Here is a 15,057-nt window from a genome sequence, read left to right on the forward strand (position 1 = left end):
TATCAATGTGCCCTGTGTTTAGGGGCTTCCCTGAAGCAGTGGGTACAGACTGAAACAGGCTCTTCTTGGATGGCATCTGGGAGTGAAGCGTTGAGAATAACTGTCCCAAGAGCAAGCTGATGCCCCTGTGTGCGCCAGGGCCCAAGCTTCCGGCTCTCTGGATTTGCTGAGGGTCCAGGCGTTGGCAGTATGGAAATCTTCTACATGACCCCAGTGATGAGTCAGGGTAAAGAGCAACCAACCGTGGGCACCCATTTAAATTAATTTAACTAAATAACAATTCACCATGATGTTATAACTGTGTTGGGACTGAGAGATGAGATCTAAAGTTAGGACAGTGTGCTGGTCAATATTGTCAGCTGGGTAGGATCTAGAATCACCCAGAATAAAAGCCAAGGGACATGTCTGTGAGGGAAGTCCTAGACTGGGTTAATTGAGATAGGAAGACCCACCCTGAATGTGGGTGGCAGCACCTCAACCACCAAGGCCCTGGACTGAATAAAAAGGGGGAGTTGAGTACCAGTATCATTTATCTCTACTCTCTGACTGTGAATACAGTGTGACCAGCTAGCCCACACTACTGCTGCCATGATTTCCCCACCATGATGGGCTGTGCCCATGAACTATGAGCCAAAATAAGCCTTCCTTCCTTAAGTGGCTCTTGCCAGGCATTTGTCACAGTAATGACAAAAATGACTAACACAGATGTCTTTGGTACTAACCCCTTCTCTGCCATGTGACATCTTTGTGGTGTAGAGTAAATCAGTTTGTTTTATCAAATGGCTTTCTTGTCTCTGGTCCACTGTCATTATCAACTTGAGGGGATGAAAAGGGAGCAGTGTGTGGACCAGGACACACAGACCTCCCCCAAGGCTGCTGCTATCCACGTCATTCTAGTGAGGATTGCTGTGCCTATCATATGCAATACTTCTTTCTTTGCACTTGGGGACTGGAGGGGAACCTCAGAAGGGAACACCTGGATCTCCTGACTGCTGAACTGAGGAGGCCTTGGAGTCACCGGAAGCGAACCAAGATTGATAGCTGCCCAAGCCTCTCTGTCTCACTCAGAAGGCCTGGGTTGTGCCTTTCTGGCAGGTTGCAGGTGGCAAGAGAAGCTGATGCTTTGGAAGCACAGACTGCACTTGGGGAAGTCACATCCATTCTCCTAGCAACAGTTCCCACCACAGGAGCTCCTAAGGCCCAACAGGCCAGCAGCCACGTGCAGTGGATATTTCTGTTTATGAGGAACTTGCAGTGAACTGGAAAGAATCCGGGTCACGCTGTGATTCTCTGCACTGTGCCGGGCTTTGTGATCTGCGTATGACACCATGGTAACCTTTATTACTGGGTGCTAGTGTACTAGCTGCCCCTTCTACAGCTCCCCGACCTCTTACCTTCTTCAGCAGGGTCACCATCCCCTCGCACCACATGGAGGAGTAGTGGACACGCTCCACCTTGAACATGTTGAGGATCTCATCAATGGGTGTGGCCGAGTGGATTTCATACGGTCTCTGCAACAAAGGGCAGTCCCAGAATCAAAGAGTGTCTTAGAGAAGGCAGCACCCTCTTGTTTGAAGACTGGGTGGGGATGGGAAATGACTCCTATTCCCTTCAAGATGCCGTGGGCTGTTCTCTCTTACAGCATGGCAGTTCAAACAGAGGGCATCGAGGTGCTGTCTTGGCCATAGGAGGCTGGGGCATCTTGTCTGTGCATAGAAGAGGCAGGACTCACTCTGTTGCTATGGTCACAGGCTGGGGTCCTGATGCCTGCTATTGAGCACCCTCAGGGACACCTCTCGTCACAGCCTCCATCTTCTGGAAGGTCAGCCATCACCTCTCCCTGTCTGTGAGTGGGCAGACATGATCACTAGTCGGCTGGATATGTGGTGGGTGGGCAGGAATGCTGGGAGTGTAAGCTTGTGAGATCGGGGTGCTGTTGTCCCTATAGGAGATGAGACAACCAGAACAGGAAGCTACCAGCTGGACATGGACTGGGGACTGGAAACTGGGTGTGTGGATTATTCAGGATCCTTCCTCCATTTCTATCCTTTCATTGGGCTATTCCACCACCACTGATTGCCCCCCCACACACACACTGACAGAGGATGCCAGGGGAAAAGACACTCCCATTTCCATCTTCACTTTAAATGCCAGGAAACTAAGGCTCAGAGGTGGGGCTTTCCCAGAGACTCTGCTTTCTCTAGAAACCCAGGTGAGGAATTAGCCAGAGGTCAAAGGGCAGGGCTTCTTATGTCCTTACATTTGGGGTTCTACTGTCTTGGCCACTCACCAGCTCCCCCAAGTTATGCATTTCTATCAGACCTCCAGGAAACTTCTCTGTGCTATCCGAAATCCTTACCATACCTGGGAGGAACAGACCCGACTCCACCAACTCCAGGGCTCAACATGGGAACTCTGTATGCACGTTTATACGCATGCATGTATATATGCATACATGTGTGTGTGCCTGTGTGTAAGCCAGACATGGAGACAAGTGTCTTCTTCCGTCTCCCTCTACCTGGTTTTTGAGACCAATTCCCTTACTCAACTGGAGCACCCCAGATGGGTTAGGCTAGCTCGCCAGAGAGTTCCCATGAGCCTCTAGTTTCTGCGTCCCCAGCTGTGGCGTTATAGGTGCTTGCCACTGCACCTGAGTTTCTTTTCCAGAGATTCTCGGGGTTCAAACTCAGGTTCTCACGCTTGGGTAGTGCTTTCCTGACTGCGCCGTGACCCGTCACTGGTCCAGAGAACTTTAACTCTCAGGCGTAGGCAGCACGTACATTTCAAGTCAGCCTGAGGCGCTGTGGCTATGGTATTCCTAACACGCAGGCTCCAGGTTCAGCCCGCCTCAGTTTGGGCAGGCATGGAGACACAGTCCTTCCTCTGAGTTAAACAGGAAATGTTGCATCTTCCACTACAGCTTTGTTCTCACTGTTCTTCGGATGCCCTGACTCAGAGGCAGCTGTCTTGGAGGGTACAGTGATTTGCGAGGCCTGCTGGCAAAAGTGGTTTCCAGCAGCAGGAGACTGGGCTGCTTATGCCGGAGTACAGGTATGTCTTTATTCTAGGAAACTCATTTTTTTAAAAAAGGCAATTTGCCATGAAATAGGAGATGTAAAGAGGGAGAGAATTGGTGTAGCCTGTTGTTTCATCTGCTGGAGTAGGGCTGGTTGACCATCGGATCCCACGCATGCCCTCTAACCCCTTCACTCGGAATAACTGTCCTTTGGGCAACCTGAAACTCTGAAGCCTGAGAGTGTTCCCCCTCTGGAACTGGTAGATGACTTCCAGCGAGCGTCCATCTGGGAAATGACGAGAAAGGCAGAACCAGCCCAGGATGTGCCCTGGGAAAGCAGGATTACCTCCTGGGCTCCCAGCTGCAGGCACTGTGGTCTGTCTGCTTTGCTGAGACAAGTCAGCAACTGCACCCCACTTTAGGTGGAGCCCTGCACTAGGGTGCACGCAGCAGTTCTTGGTTCTGCACTTGAGCGCCTCTCTACCGGGTGCTCCAGAAGTTCTTCCTCTATTGACTTGACCTCTCTATACCCCAATATTGTTACTTACACGGTCCTGACTGAGTCTCCAGGTCTCACCCTCTACCAATAGAAAGCTCCTTTGCATTGTGGTCTCCTGAGCAGGTGTCGCTCAGTCCTCTTGATCACTGTGGCAAAGGTTCCCAGTCTAGTGCAGTTTGACCCCAGGAGCTATTGGGGTGTCATAACTGGATGGTGGGGGCTTCTGCTGGCTGCCAGTGTGTAGAACCACATTGCAGGTCACCTCATAACCATTCTCTGCCCCAAAGCACTGGGTTCGAGTCTCTTATACTAGGCTCTCCCTTGTAGCAGAACCCGGAAGCACATGATGCCCGAGCTCATGTCCATATATAGCTACCACTTTGTCACTTCCCTGCCTAAATCAGAGGGATGGCCCTTGATGGAAGTCCTCTGCCCACGCTGTGACAGGTGGCAGGGTTCAGCCACAGCTGAGTCTGCCTCAGCCTCCCTTCTCTGTCCTGCTCCAGCTATTGCCGGCACTTCACAGGGGAACCAGCTTAGATGTCACTTGGGGTCTCCCCACTGCTCTTCCCAACTGGACCCTCAATGCTCAAGCTGCAACCAAGGCTCCTGAGTCTCCATCCTGCTATCTGCTGACATTAGCGTCTGTACTCTGTCCCTCAGCCCCCCTCCACCAGGGCTCTGGTCATGTTTTCCCCCTATGCCACCAGTGACTGCATTCATTATCTTCCTTTACAAATGAGGAAGCCGGGGCTCAGACAAGTTAAGCATGAATTACAGTGTGGAGAAGCATTTACGCTCCCACACCTGCAGCCTTATCATCCATCTAATAGATGGCAGCCAGGCTGGGCCCCGCCTCAGCCCTCAGAGCTTGTGAGAAGGGTGCTAAGCTGGGAAGGTCACAGCAGGCCACTCTGGGTGGGAGCCTTGTGGAAGTTAGGAAGCTGGGGCTTGGGCAGTGCTGACCTCCAGGTACCATGCTGTGCTGGATAGTTTACATCCCTAGGTTGTTAGGTCTCCCCACATCCCTGCTGGGAAGTTACGACTGCTATTGTATGATTGATGGGGGTTGACAGAGGATCTGAGCACTCTGCCTGCTCAGAAGCCCTGCTTAAAGTCCCCAGTGGGATCCCCCATGAGCCAGTGAGGTTCCTCTCAGAGTCTCTTCTTGTTGCAAGGAAGCAGCTCTCCAGCGAATGAGAAGAAAAACACCCTGTTAGTTCCAGCCTTGAAGTGGCTTCTTTCTGCAGGTAAGGAGCCCCCTGTTTCCCAAAGGAGCATCTTTCAGGGTGTCATCCAGGTAGGAGGGATAGCGTCTGCAGTGCAGATCACTAAGTCTCTTCTGTGGGGATGGGCTCAGGGGGCAGAGTCTCCTTATGCCCCCCCTTCCCTCACACTCCACTCTGCCTGGCCCATCACTAAAGCTCCAGGCTGACAGAGCCTTGCTCTATGGAAAGAGCAACCAGAATGGGGCTGGCCTTGGTGCTTTTTGTTTTGTTTTGTTTTTTTTCCAAGGCAGGTTTCCAGGGATAAGAGCTGAGACTCTGCTCTGGGCTCCAAGAGAAGCAATGTCCCCTGCAACTTTTTCCCAGACTATAATTAAGTTCTCCATGCTTGCACGGGTGACCAGTTCCCTCTGTTCGTCTTACGTGGTGCTCTTCATGAGAGAGAAGGCTGTTTTTGTCAGAACTAGAGTATTTCTGAGACATTGACCAATAAGCCATGCTAGTGGCATCCTCCCTCCCCACCTGTCTTTCCTGGTGACTGTAAGATCCTCGAGCTCATGGGAAAACCCACTGCAGCTTTCTTTTGTCTTTGGGAAGCAACGAGCCTCAGTTCTGTTAGAACTCTGTCACCACTGGGGAACAAATGGCCAGGAAGAAGGATGAGTCCACTGTCTATAAGTAAGGTGAGGAAGGCGAGGGGCCTTTGGGACATCCATTTAACTAAGTTAGTGCTCTCTAGTATAAAAACGAGAAAGAAAGCCACATTATAGCTCACTGGCCCTTGGGTGGACAATTCTGCCTTGCAAAGACAGTTGGGAGAAAGGTTACCCAGCTCCTAACAGGTCCACTTTCTGGTTGTTACATTGTCCCATCGTCCCTGTACCAAAGGCCTGGACTAGCCCTGTGACTCTCTGACTCTCTCTCTCTCTTCCTCTGAAAGTGGTCTCTGAATAGAAAACTCACAAGAATGAGAAATGAGGAACTTAATTTTGAAGGAGCAGGCTTTCTTTTATCCTTGCTTTTTTCTTTCCTACTGGCAACTGTTCTGGCCCTTTGAGGAATAATAGCCAGCATCATTTCTGCTGGCAGGCTTCCTCCTGCAGAGGGCCACTGGGCACCAAGGTCACCTGCATGATGGATTGCATAAAATGGCAGCACCCTGGTTCAGCCGGGGTTTGGAACACTCATGTCCCCTGATGGCTGCAGAACTGAAAAGCATCTGCCAGACATAAGTGAACCTGTATCACGCTGAGTCTTTCATTTGGTGCCCAAGGAAGCAAATGCATTCTCATTTTTCCCTGCATTCTGAAAATGCCGTGTGCTGTAATTAAGTTTCTGAGGAATTTATGGGAAGTAACTGAGTTCAAGAGTAGAAAAAAAAAAAGTTGGCTAAATTAGAGTCAGTTCCAGGCAGCTCTCGTCACTCATTCATTCAAGAAGCATTCATTCATTCCCTATTCATTCATTTCCTACAGAAAGGATTCTCCCACATACACGAAAGTAAGATCTTGCCTTTAAGTCATCATAAGGTAATCTGTACAAACAACTAACCTGGGCTCATAGACTCTACACCGACAGCTAGGGAGCCTCCCCGGGACTGACCTAGGTCCTCTATTTCTGTGTGACAACTGTGCAGCTTGGTCTACTTGTGGAACTCCTAGCAGTGGGAGCAGAGACTGTCCCTTATGTTGGGCTGGCTTTTGGGAACCTATTTTTCATACTGGGTTGCCTTGCCCAGCCTTGATACAGGGGAAGGAGCTTAGTCCTACAGCAACTTGATGTGTCATTCTTTGTTGATACCTATGGGAGGCCTGCCCCTTTCTGAAGAGAAACAGAAGAGGAGTGGATTGCTGGGGTGGGAGAGGGGGACCAGGGAAGTGGGAGGGGAATAGGAGGAGAGGAGGGAGGGGAAATTTCAGTCGCGATGTAAAATAAATGAAAACAATTCCTTAATAAATAAAAGATCCTGCCTTCCTGGAGGCTGCCCTCTTAGTATGATGAATATGCACATATGTAAACGGATGCAAACCCTGTGAGACTTGCAGACAGTGGGATTAATGAGTTTCCTTCTGGTCACTGGAGCCCCAGAGACAGTTAAGCAGGGAGAGTGCCACAGTCCAGGGGCAAATGTCTGCTAACACCAGCTCCACAGAACGTTATCTCTGTTCCCTGGCTAAGGAGACTGCGGGCCCAGGAGTTGAGATGATGCAATTTCCCAGTGATGCTTGTGCAAAGAAAACACGCTCCAAAATCAGTTTAGTCACAAGAGTTTCAGCTTAAATAAAAGTATGAGCTTTTGGTTATTCAACGGCGTCATCATTTTCAGCAATTCAGTGCAAACGAGTCAAAAGTAAAAACATGCACCAATAGTCCCAGATCGTCCTTAGAGATTCCTGAGTTACGTATTTGGAAAAGGTGTGTGTGTGGGGGGGGGGGGGGCGATAAAACAGAAACAACAGAGAAAACACCCAGTCAAGTGTGGACATCGGGCTCCAATGCAACTGTGAGCTCTGGAGAGGAAGTTTGAAAGTAGGAGGGAGACTAAGGTGCTTCATCCTGGTCCGTTCCTCCTCAGATCTCCTGTGAGTTCCTTTTCTGAGAGAGTGGGAGCAGAAAGATCTCTTTCCCTATCAGAAGAATGAGGGGCTGGGCAAGAGCTCCCTCAGGGGTGGCTAGGCTCCTGGTCCAGCACCTCTTCCTGGTGTCTCACCTTGCAGATTAATGCCTCCTCCCCACCTCCTATTCCACAAGACTTACCCAGCCTCGTAGCAGCTCATAGGCCGTGACACCCAGGGACCACCAGTCCACGGGATATGAATACCCGGGCCCTCCATCCACATACACCTGGAAGACTTCTGGGGCTGTAATGACAAGACAGAGAGAATATCAGTCATACACCTCCTTAGTTGTATGGCTGGTACTTCCTCCACTGTTACCAGCAGCTGGCTCTGGGGAGTCACAGCAGGCTTGGGAGCAGAGCAGAAAAGGGCTGAGTGTATGTCCCCATGGTAAGGGCCAGGGATGTGTATGGGCATAAGTCATGTTGGGAGATGGTAGCATAGCTCACACCTACAGTGGAAAGTAAGAGCTAAGCACACGGGTTGAGAAGATTGCTGTTCTGCCTCTGTATCAATATGGACCAGGTAGCCAGGTAGGAGAATGCTGAGCCTGCAATCAAACTCAAGAACAGTCTAGGCAGGGAGTCAGAAAGAGAGCAGACAGAGTGGACTTCTGGTGGCAAAGATGGGAGGTGGCAGCTGCTGAAGGCATATGGGTTTATGTTCCTGGCAAAGGAAATATTTTTGAAGTGGGATAGAAGAGAAAGTTGCAGAGCGGTGTGGAGATGCTACCCACTCCAGGATGTCACGGTCAGCATGGCTAATTTGATGGTGTATGAATTTGAGTTCCCCATCTGTTGTGGGGAGCAACACATACAACTGCAGCTGTCAGGACCTCACGTAGCAATCGGGACAGTGAAGAGACTCTGGATCAGGGCAGGGTAGCTGGATGCTCCGTACGATAGGATGACCCTGTGAAGATGGAGCCAGAGCAGCGAGCGAGGCATCACAAGCCCAAGGACACCTGGAGCTACCTGGGTCTGCGGAAGGTGGAGGGATCCTCCCCAGAGCCTTCCAAACAAGCATGGCTCTGCCACACCTTGCTATCTCAATTCCAGATCTGGAACGTCAAGGCACAGTTTCTCTGTGCCTTTAACTCAGGCTCATGAAAATTTGTTCTACAGTCACAAGAAACCACAATATGGTAAGGGACTTGCCAGGATAGCCGTTTAGCTTGTCAGAGCTGGGACCAAATGGGTCTCAGGTTCTTGAATCCAACCCCCCGCCCCCATATATACACTCCATACTGGAGACTGACTGCCAGGAGGGACTGAGTTGCCTGGGGATCAGGGCTCTGGCTCTCCCCGCATCTTTCTCTCTATGATGGGTACTTTACACACTATGTAAAGTACATAAACTACACAGCTAGGTCTCACTTGTCTCCATAGCTCTGGTCCAGCTTAAATACAGCTCCTGGGAGGAAGAGGCAGCTCAGTGGTTGGCTCATTCCTCATCTTTGCTCATGCATTGCCTCCTGCCTCCTGCACCCAGCTCCATCCCCAGAGCCTCCTGCTTCTATCTGTCCTTAAAGCCAAGTGCTTCCCACTTTCTGCCCTATGATACAGACAGACCACAGCAATGTGCTGGTACCAAACATCTTACTGCCATGCCAACTGCTGCATACATGGTCGCCTATGGAGCTGCCAACTCCAGGAAGGCTAGCCAATGCCCAGGGAGAAAAGACCTGTCTTGGAATCATGAGGTCCAGCTGCATTCATTCCTGCTTGGCTTCCCAGAGCCTTTTGAATGCCAGTGTGCTCCAGCAATTTCAAAGGAACCCAGTTCAATTGCATGAATTGGCAGTATCTCCACAGGATCCTGGTACTATTTTGTTTTTATTTCTTAGGGCGCTACAGGGTACTGGTGCAGGGAGCCATACTAGATGTGGCTCCAATTCCGCAATCTGCTGGTGCAGATTCCAGGCTGTGCAGAAGTCAGTGGAGGCCTTAATACTACCGATGCATGCTATTTGTCCCCCACCTCCATAGCTACCTATGAGGATAAGGTCCCATTGATAAATCAGGTCCAGTAAGAGACTAACAGCGGTAGCTCGTGATAAAATAGACCACAATGATGCATTGTTCTGAGAATTATGTGAATGTGTCTCTCTCTCTGAACATATCTTACTGCACCTCCTCTATTCCTTTCGATGGTGTGAGACACACAATGACGTAATGGGAGATGGAGGAAGAAGAGGGTCACATATCAGGGCTGCCTCAACACAAGCACTACCATGTGGTGGTAGTCTACCAGTAACTTAGATGTCTAAGCAACTGGTGGGAAGATAGTTTACATAGTATGAATACATTGCACAAAGTTGATTCACATGTCCTGGCTGAAGCGTGTGAGCAAGTTTCCCCTTACTAATAAAAACATATAATGTATACCGGGCGGTGGTGGCGCACGCCTTTAATCCCAGCACTTGGGAGGCAGAGGCAGGCAGATCTCTGTGAGTTCGAGACCAGCCTGGTCTACAAGAGCTAGTTCCAGGACAGGCTCCAAAACCACAGAGAAACCCTGTCTCGAAAAAAAAAAAAAAAACACGTAATGTAAAACTCAAGCTCGCATACCCATGCATCATCATACTGTGTATATTTTTATATTCCTAAATATCTCCAAATCACTATATTAAATCTGCTAAGTGAACTTGAACCCCAAAGCAAGACTTGGTTTTGAAATTTTAAAATTACATCTATTCATTTATTTATTTACTTAGTATATGTGTGCACCATGGTGCCAGAGTAAATATGTGGAGTTCAGAGAACAGCTTGGGGGAATCAGCTTTCTCCTCCTACTTGTGCATGCAGGGGTCTGAACTCTGACTGTCAGACTTGGTGGCAAGTGTCTTTACTCTCTTAGCCCCAAAACCAAGATTTTCTAGATCCACTAATGTTACATTTGAGTAAATGAGGGCTTCTGTATAACCTAAAACAAAAACATGTGGTCCTACCGCTAACATGCACATTAATAAACACTTGTCAATGTCCCCATGCTGTATAGGCTGCTATTGCAATATGGAAGCTTATGTGTTGGGGAATACACAAGAAACTTCGGGCTTTGGTCACATTATCAGAAGTGCTGTTTGCTTTTCCTTGACCCCCGTGGACCCATCACGATGCTGGGTGCCTACTGTCTACTCTGCGGACTCCTGTGAGTCCACTATGAATACATGGAAGAGACTTGGACACCGTGGAACCTTCGGCTGCCCCCACCTCCAGCATGTTCCAGTTACATAGCAAGATCAGCCTCACCATCCACTAACCGCCTCGACTGGCAGCCACGTTCCTTCCAAGGCAGGTTTTTAAATGAAATGAGTTTCCATGCCAAAGGGCATCAGGCCATCACACAATCGGCCTTCCAGAAAAACAAGTACACATGGAGTCTGGCGAAAGAAGTTGTCTTTTTTCCCCCCAGAAATGCAAATATACACCTGGTAGGATGTGCCACCCAGGCTGACCACCCTGAGTTCACTTCCTCATTTCGCTAAAAATATGGACACTACAGTCACCTCCCACATTCCCCTCCCTCTCTTGCTGTTCAGCGCCATGGATGCTGCTGAAGGTTTTGGTGTGCACTGGAGTGTGAAAAGCTATTTAGCATGTAGCCTGCCAGCTGACAGTGCCCGAGTCTGTCGCTTCAGGTAATTATGCCCTTCCGGACTGTGAACACAGAGTCACTGCCTTTCAGCCAGGAGGGAACATCCGAGACTGTTTCTATTCTCTCCTAAATGTTCCACGGAGAAGCCAAGGTCTGGGAGTTCAGTGTCATCTGGTCCACCTGGGACCAGAAAAGGCCTCCCCCTCACAGCTTGCCATGGAAGTGTCTCCAGCTTGGCATCTCAGACTCTGGAAGCCCCACCCCTACGCACCTCCACCATGGGTCTCCCAGTCCTTCACATCAGCCTGCCCAGCCAGACTCTTCCCTTCCACACTGGCCCTTCTCTTGGATTGCAGCTGAGGCCAATGGTTTGTTCACCTGCACAGTCGGGAACCTGGCGCCACGGTAGACTTGACCCCTTCTTTCAGCCCCAAGTCTCTTCACTTTTCCCTTCTAGAACTTTCTTCTTTGGCCTCTCTAATTTCTGTGTTGGTATTTTATCATCTCTGTCCCCTTAGCTTTACCTTCATGTGCCCAGAGAAATCTTTCTAGGTACATAAGTGAACAGAGAGCTCATACAAACAAAGCAGTCACTCAGCTCGCTCCCCACAATTCAGGACACCATAGCCGTGAGTGAATTACTAAATCTCAACTTTGTGATTTCACTTCCTCGCCTGTCAAAAGGGATAACAGTGTCTTCTAGGTAACATTACTGAGAAAGAGAGTGGATTTATGATGGTCACTGAGTATACAGTAAGTGCTCAATAAACGTTCTCCGGTAATGTCCTTGTGCTAGCACTCATGTTCAAATCACCTGCTTTAAATTGTTACAAAATTGTCTACTTACTGTGCGATACATTTTAGAATCCTTAGCACAAAACACCCTTAAAACAGGCCCCAGTCACCCTCAGCCCCCTTTATAGCCACTGTCCTCATTGGAGCTGTTGCATCAGAGGATACACTGGGGCCTGCTTTGAGACATCTGTCTACCTATTGGTTGCTTTATATTCTTTGCAGTTTTATCTTGCTGGAGATTGCACCCAGGGCCTTGCACCTGCCAGACACACAACCCTGAATTCCTGTCTGCTAATCTTACCCCATGTGTCATCCTTACTAGTTCTCATTCATACTTAAAGACCCAGGCTAACTTTTTCTTCCCCCGAAGAATAATAATCAAGTCCTTTGTACTCTACAGTCCCCTTCTTCCTGTGTTTAGAAGCCCAGTAAGTCAATCCGTGCTCTGAATTCTTTCCTGAGCCTCACCCAGTTCCCACAGTGATCCCGGCAAACGGACACACAGAATCTGTGTCCACCTTCCTCACTGTCCCTGAACTAGCTAATGTAGGAGGATGACTAAATCCGTCTCAGGTCCCCCAAGCACCATGAAGATGAGTGCTCGGTGTCTCACAGTGGCAAAGGAACCAAGTCATGGAACCTGGCTTTGGACCTCAGTGTCTATTTTCACTGTCTGGTGGTCATCGGTCAAACATGTAGCCTCTGAGTAAGTCTCAGGCTCCATGGATTAATGACGGTCCCCACACCACAATGAAATAACATGGGACACGCTTCCTTTCAGGGCTGGCACAAAAGCAGGTTCCCAATAAATGTGAGCTGTCTTTAAAGACCACAGACTGTCTTTGCGTGAGCAATGAATGGGAACCCAGCTCACCCAGGCAACATACTACAGATGGTCTCAAGATAACTCAAGTACTTGGTCATAGTTCTTTGCATTAAAGTCAGCCAATAACTGTGGAAAGCAGAGAAAAGCAGTGGGCCTGGGCACTCCCCGGAATCTTCAAGGGTCATTTAATTTTGTTCGGCTCCTAGCTGGCCAATGAACCCAGGTGTCACTCACTTATGTATTAATATGCAATAAAATGGTACTACCGCCACAGGTTATTGGGTTTTTATGGAGTTGTGGGTAGCATTCATAGCTACAGGAAACTGCTTCTGTTAAAGTGTAAGACATTTCTCAGCTGTAGACCATTAGGATTTCACAGGCTGTGTGGGAGGAGGAAGGGGAGGGAAAGGCTAATTGGCTAAGGAAGAAATAGAGAAGCTCGGATCAGAGGCAGAAATGAATCATGAACGGTGCTGGAAAAGCACTTCATGTTTAATGTGTCAGATTCTTCCAGTAGAGTGGATAAAAGGTAAACGTGGATCCGCTGGAAGAGCAGGATGTGCTCTTGCCGAGCCAGCTCTCCAGCCGCCTGGCTTGCGGTAGTTCAAATGGGAAGAGCAGAGACACATCAACACATTTAACAGTTAATGCGTGAAGCAGGGCACAGACTACTAAACAGCATCTCCTACAGAGACATTCATTTACATATGGATCAAATACCCTGCATTCAAATGTCCGGGATCAGATGTGCTTTGGCTTCAGACTTCAGGATGTTTGCACATCTGTAGTGAAGCATCTCCAGGGTAGGTGCAGGTCTCAAAATGAAATTAATTCATATTTCCTATAGCCTGATGCACATAGCATGGAAGTAATTTTACAAAGTTCTATGGCACTGGCCTTTTCACTGTGGCCTGTCACATAGGGTCAGACATAGAAGTTTTCGTTCGTGGTATTATGTCATCACTTAAATCATTTTGAATTGAGGTTTTAGCTTTCTAGATTAGGGATGCTCATCCTGCAAACTGCTACTTAAAGGGTTCTGGGATCTCTTGTCTGAGACAAATGACGCTGTCTGGCATCTTCTGGTGAACTTGCTACAGAGCCCTAAATTGTACCATGGGACGCAGACACTGTGTGATCTGTGCTTGCCTCACTAAGTTTTTCCTTGCTTATTCTGTTCTATTAGATGCTTTCTGTCAATCAACTTCCTGCCTAAGGATCCTGGCCTGGCGAGTATAGCTCCATCCCCCTTGCAGTGCTCTGTGTGCCTCCTGCTGAACAATGCTGACACATCTTTCAGGATCAGGTTGAAGGACAACTTCTCAGTGAAGTTACTTAGGGCTCCACCATTCCATTCCTCCACCCCACCAATACCTCTCTTTTCCATGAGAGTTTTCACAAATACCTTAAATAGTTCTGCACTGTTGTAGCACCAAAACTGGCATGTCACATCTCACCCATGATGATAAATTTTAATAGCTTGACAGAATCTAAAAATCACCTGGGAAGAGGGTCTCTGTGAAATGTTTTCTAGAGTAGGGAGACTATGGGGATCTGATAGTCTTGACATCATGGATAGAGGTGAGAAGACCTGCCCACTGTGGGTGGCACCATTCCCTAGGTATGGGATCCTGGATTGCATAAAGTAGAGAGGTGAGGCACACTGACAAGCATGCGCATGCTCATTCTCTCTGCTCTTGAGTGTGGGTGTGACTAGCTGCTTCAAGTTTCTATCTTGGCTTGCCTGTAATGATGTACTATAATTTGGAATTGTGAGACAATTCCATTTTCCTTAAAGTTGCTTTTGCCTGGGTATTTAACACAACAAACAAAACTAGGAGAGAGGCTAACTGGGAAAAGCTGGACACCTTTATTTGTGTTAGTTACCCTTCTAATTGCTTTGACAAAAAGCCTAACAAAAGCCGCTTAAGAAGGAAGGGTTTGTTCTGGCTCACAGTTTGAGGGCACAGTCCATCGCTGCAGGGAAGGCTGGTGGCAGGCCTGTGCAATAGCTATCACATTGCATCCACAGTCAGGAAGAAGAGATAAATGCTGGTATTCAACTTCCCTATTTCTTTGGAATGATGTCACCATCATTTACAGTGGTCTTACCTCCTCAGCTAAACCTTTCTGGAAACACCCCCAAAGACACCAAGAGGTATATTTCCACAGTGATTCTAAACTCAGTTAGCTTAACAATGAAGATTAATGATTAAGTTACCCAAGCCCAAGTTTCCTTGAACCCCACTAACTCATGGTCAGAAGGAAGGTACATTGTGGCAGACAAAGAGATTTGACTACTACTGGCCCTAAGTGTGCCCCTGGAGGAAGACAGGGCTGAAGGAAGAGGGTGAGAAAGCCTCAGCCAAGGTCATGAGTGGATACCAGGGAGAGGCCTGTGGTTTGTCCAGATAAAAGTGGAGTCACATTCACTTACTAGCTCTTCTCTATAGACTTCACGGCTCTCAAGAAGAGGACCA

At 48.6% G+C, this 15,057-nt stretch overlaps 1 protein-coding gene across 1 annotated transcript in view; it reads right to left on the minus strand.

The window, feature by feature from the left end:
* Window positions 1-15,057, minus strand: part of Stk32b (serine/threonine kinase 32B) — a 237,976-nt gene that overhangs the window by 14,346 nt on the left and 208,573 nt on the right. Inside the window, exons 7-8 of the mRNA XM_013353283.2 lie at window positions 7,499-7,602; window positions 1,395-1,511 (exon numbers count right to left, since the gene is read on the minus strand). Of these exons, the coding sequence (XP_013208737.2) occupies window positions 1,395-1,511; window positions 7,499-7,602 (221 nt within the window). The remainder of the gene's footprint in view (window positions 1-1,394; window positions 1,512-7,498; window positions 7,603-15,057) is intronic.

The sequence above is a fragment of the Microtus ochrogaster genome, unplaced genomic scaffold (genome assembly GCF_000317375.1).
Source record: "Microtus ochrogaster isolate Prairie Vole_2 unplaced genomic scaffold, MicOch1.0 UNK5, whole genome shotgun sequence".
In the NCBI taxonomy this organism is placed as follows: Eukaryota; Metazoa; Chordata; class Mammalia; order Rodentia; family Cricetidae; genus Microtus; species Microtus ochrogaster.